The sequence below is a fragment of the Habropoda laboriosa genome, unplaced genomic scaffold (genome assembly GCF_001263275.1).
Source record: "Habropoda laboriosa isolate 0110345459 unplaced genomic scaffold, ASM126327v1 scaffold2, whole genome shotgun sequence".
Taxonomy (NCBI): domain Eukaryota; kingdom Metazoa; phylum Arthropoda; class Insecta; order Hymenoptera; family Apidae; genus Habropoda; species Habropoda laboriosa.
Window position 1 is genome coordinate 5,850,188 of NW_017100190.1, and position 2,675 is coordinate 5,852,862.

At 47.0% G+C, this 2,675-nt stretch overlaps 1 protein-coding gene across 1 annotated transcript in view; it reads left to right on the top strand.

Annotated features, from left to right (window-relative positions):
• The window catches only part of LOC108580115 (retinal homeobox protein Rx1-like), a 39,529-nt gene that overhangs the window by 15,434 nt on the left and 21,420 nt on the right, over positions 1–2,675 (top strand). Inside the window, exon 2 of the mRNA XM_017943780.1 lies at positions 280–512. Coding sequence (XP_017799269.1) covers positions 280–512 — 233 coding nt within the window. The remainder of the gene's footprint in view (positions 1–279; positions 513–2,675) is intronic.

A 2,675-nucleotide genomic window follows, 5' to 3' on the forward strand; every position in this document is an offset into this window, starting at 1 on the left:
GACTCGAAGAATTTTCTAAAAACGTCCCTCGACTCAGGGAAAACAACGAAACTCTCGACTCGACAGGAGAAATCGCGAGATCAAAGTTGCACGTTACCCGAGAAACACGGCTCGGCTCAGCAGAGCAATGATGAGCGTTGCAACACTTGTAATGGCTAGCATTATACGCGCATAATAGAGGTAATAGGCGGGACTGGGATAAATCGATCACCATTACCGTACCTATTAACCGTAACGACCGTTTCCGAGGAGAGACCTGACCACTCCCGTGGGTTCCAGGTGAGAACAGCTGCAACTCCACCGGCGGCGGCAGCGACGAGGAACTCGGCGCAGGCTGCGGGGACGATTTGAACGGGAACGGCGGCAAGAAGAAGCATCGCCGAAACAGGACGACCTTCACCACCTACCAGCTGCACGAGCTCGAGAGGGCCTTCGAGAAGTCTCATTATCCGGACGTGTACTCCAGGGAGGAGCTCGCTATGAAAGTCAATCTTCCGGAAGTGCGCGTCCAGGTGAGTTTCATCACTACTCGTACCTACACGCCTATGGCTAGAGATACCTGGATAACTCGAGTGAACTTTCGCGTAATCGAACGTGGTGTGCGTGATGAGAATATGCATGAAACGAGAGGGTTGGTTTTCTCAATGGCAGACTGAAGATTTGGTAATTGGGAGATACACTTTCGTCCATCAATCCTGGAAAACGTTCAATTCTAGCGTCTTACTGTACAGTGTGTCTCACCTAAAGCAGACTACCTAACTAACTGTTTTCGTTTTGACGATACAAAGAGTATTTCATATGCAATTTGAATTGGTATCAAAGGACATACTTGTTTTGAAGTCATTTTTTTAGAGTTTTCAAGATCATCAGTGCTGTTTTGCGTATAAATATTCTTTTTCCTCTTACATATTGTAGATGTATTTAAAATTCGTTCAGAGGTGAATAATATGACCTTAGAACGATCTTTGACTATCAAAATTGAAGATAAACGCGAGATTTATTAATCTGATTAAAAACTAGAAATTTTCTGACAATTTATGGACGACAGTGTACAAGTAACAGCGAGTTTCTTGGGGAAGAACGAGATTTCTGAACTCCCATAATTCCGACTTGATTTACACTCCTCGATTGCGCTGCACTTTCATTCCCACCCCTTATGAAATCGCGTTATTAATCGGCGTGAAATGAAATATTCTTTTCTGGAAGGAGGGGGGCGGCGAGTTTTCCGTCGTAACTCAAGAAAATTCCGAGAATCCACGACGCGAAAGGCGAGGCTAGCTTTGTTTCGTAATCGAAGATCTGTCAGGTGGATTGCCGCGATTAGAAAGAATAATTGACGAAAATCGCGTTGTTAATAGGTATAAAAGCCAGAGATCGCTTTTTCACGGGGACATGGGATATTCATACATTTTTAAATAATCACCTGACCACGGAGTCACGCGACTAACGAGGTATTAACTCGTTAACCCTCACGACATCGCCGCGCGCGATCCTGCTACTCGGAACGATTTCACGAAAAAGAAACGCATCGAACCGTGCCGTAATTTCCAGCGACGTTTATTAACCAACCATCGCCACCTAGAATGTTGTCTTCCCTTTCTGAAAAATCGGGAGAACCTCCGTTTCGAAGCATCGCGTGAAAAATACAGAATGAAAATTCCGTTTCGTCGGAGTTCGCTTTATCGAATCGAAGGAGAAATTCGCCGGATCGATGGCGAATTAACGTTCGTTGAAGGGGTAATCGACTCGATCGGTGAACACAAACGATCCGAGCCGCGACTCAACCGATTTATTATTTCCCTCTCTTTCGGTTTGTCTCCGTTTCACTCTCTCTCTGTTTCACTGAAACCAAGCGGATACGAGTGTCGTGCGCGCGACCAGCGAGCGGGCCGAGTTTAATGGCAGCGTTTCCGTGCAAACAATCGGAACAGCAATCGCCGGCTGACGCTGGCCCCGACGTATTAAACTAAATTAAATTAATTATGTGCGTGACAGCGATAAAAGCACGCAGTCGCATGCGACGACGCATCGATTAGGCTCCCGGGGGCACGCTTTCCGACCGGTGCCACCTATGTACGTGTGCACGGGCAGAGCGTGGTTCAGATAATAACCTGGCTTGTTCTTTCCCATTCGCGAGCACACCTGCTCCTCTTTTTTCCACTCGTCCAATAATAAAAATTGATCCGTTCCCCCGGATCACGTTTGTTGTCGATTTTCTCACCTTAACCCTTTCGCACCGTGCGACGTTCGCGAGCGAAACGCTTATCGCACGGATGAAACTTAAGATACAGCCGGTTATTAACAGTGCGTGTAACGTGTCGAGGGAAAATTGCGAGTTTCACGGGCGAAATGAAGGAACAGTGAAAAATCATCGGGGAACAAGCCCAATAATCGAGAATTAACGACGGCCAGTGAGAAGAAGAGGGACGTAAGAGAGGGTGTAGCTGGAGAACGAGAGGCGGGAGAGAAAGAGGAAGGATAAGGGAAACGGTGCGGCTGTCCCCAGAAGAGAGAGTCGCAATTAAAAATTTAAATTGCGTTTAAAACCTGCCGGTGGTGCCGCCGTGTCCCACCACCGTCACAGCTACGTTCTACTTTTTTCAATTTTCTCTAGAAAGAGAGAGAGAAGAAGAGAGTGAGGGGGTTTGCCGACCTTTCTCCTACCCTCTTGTCTC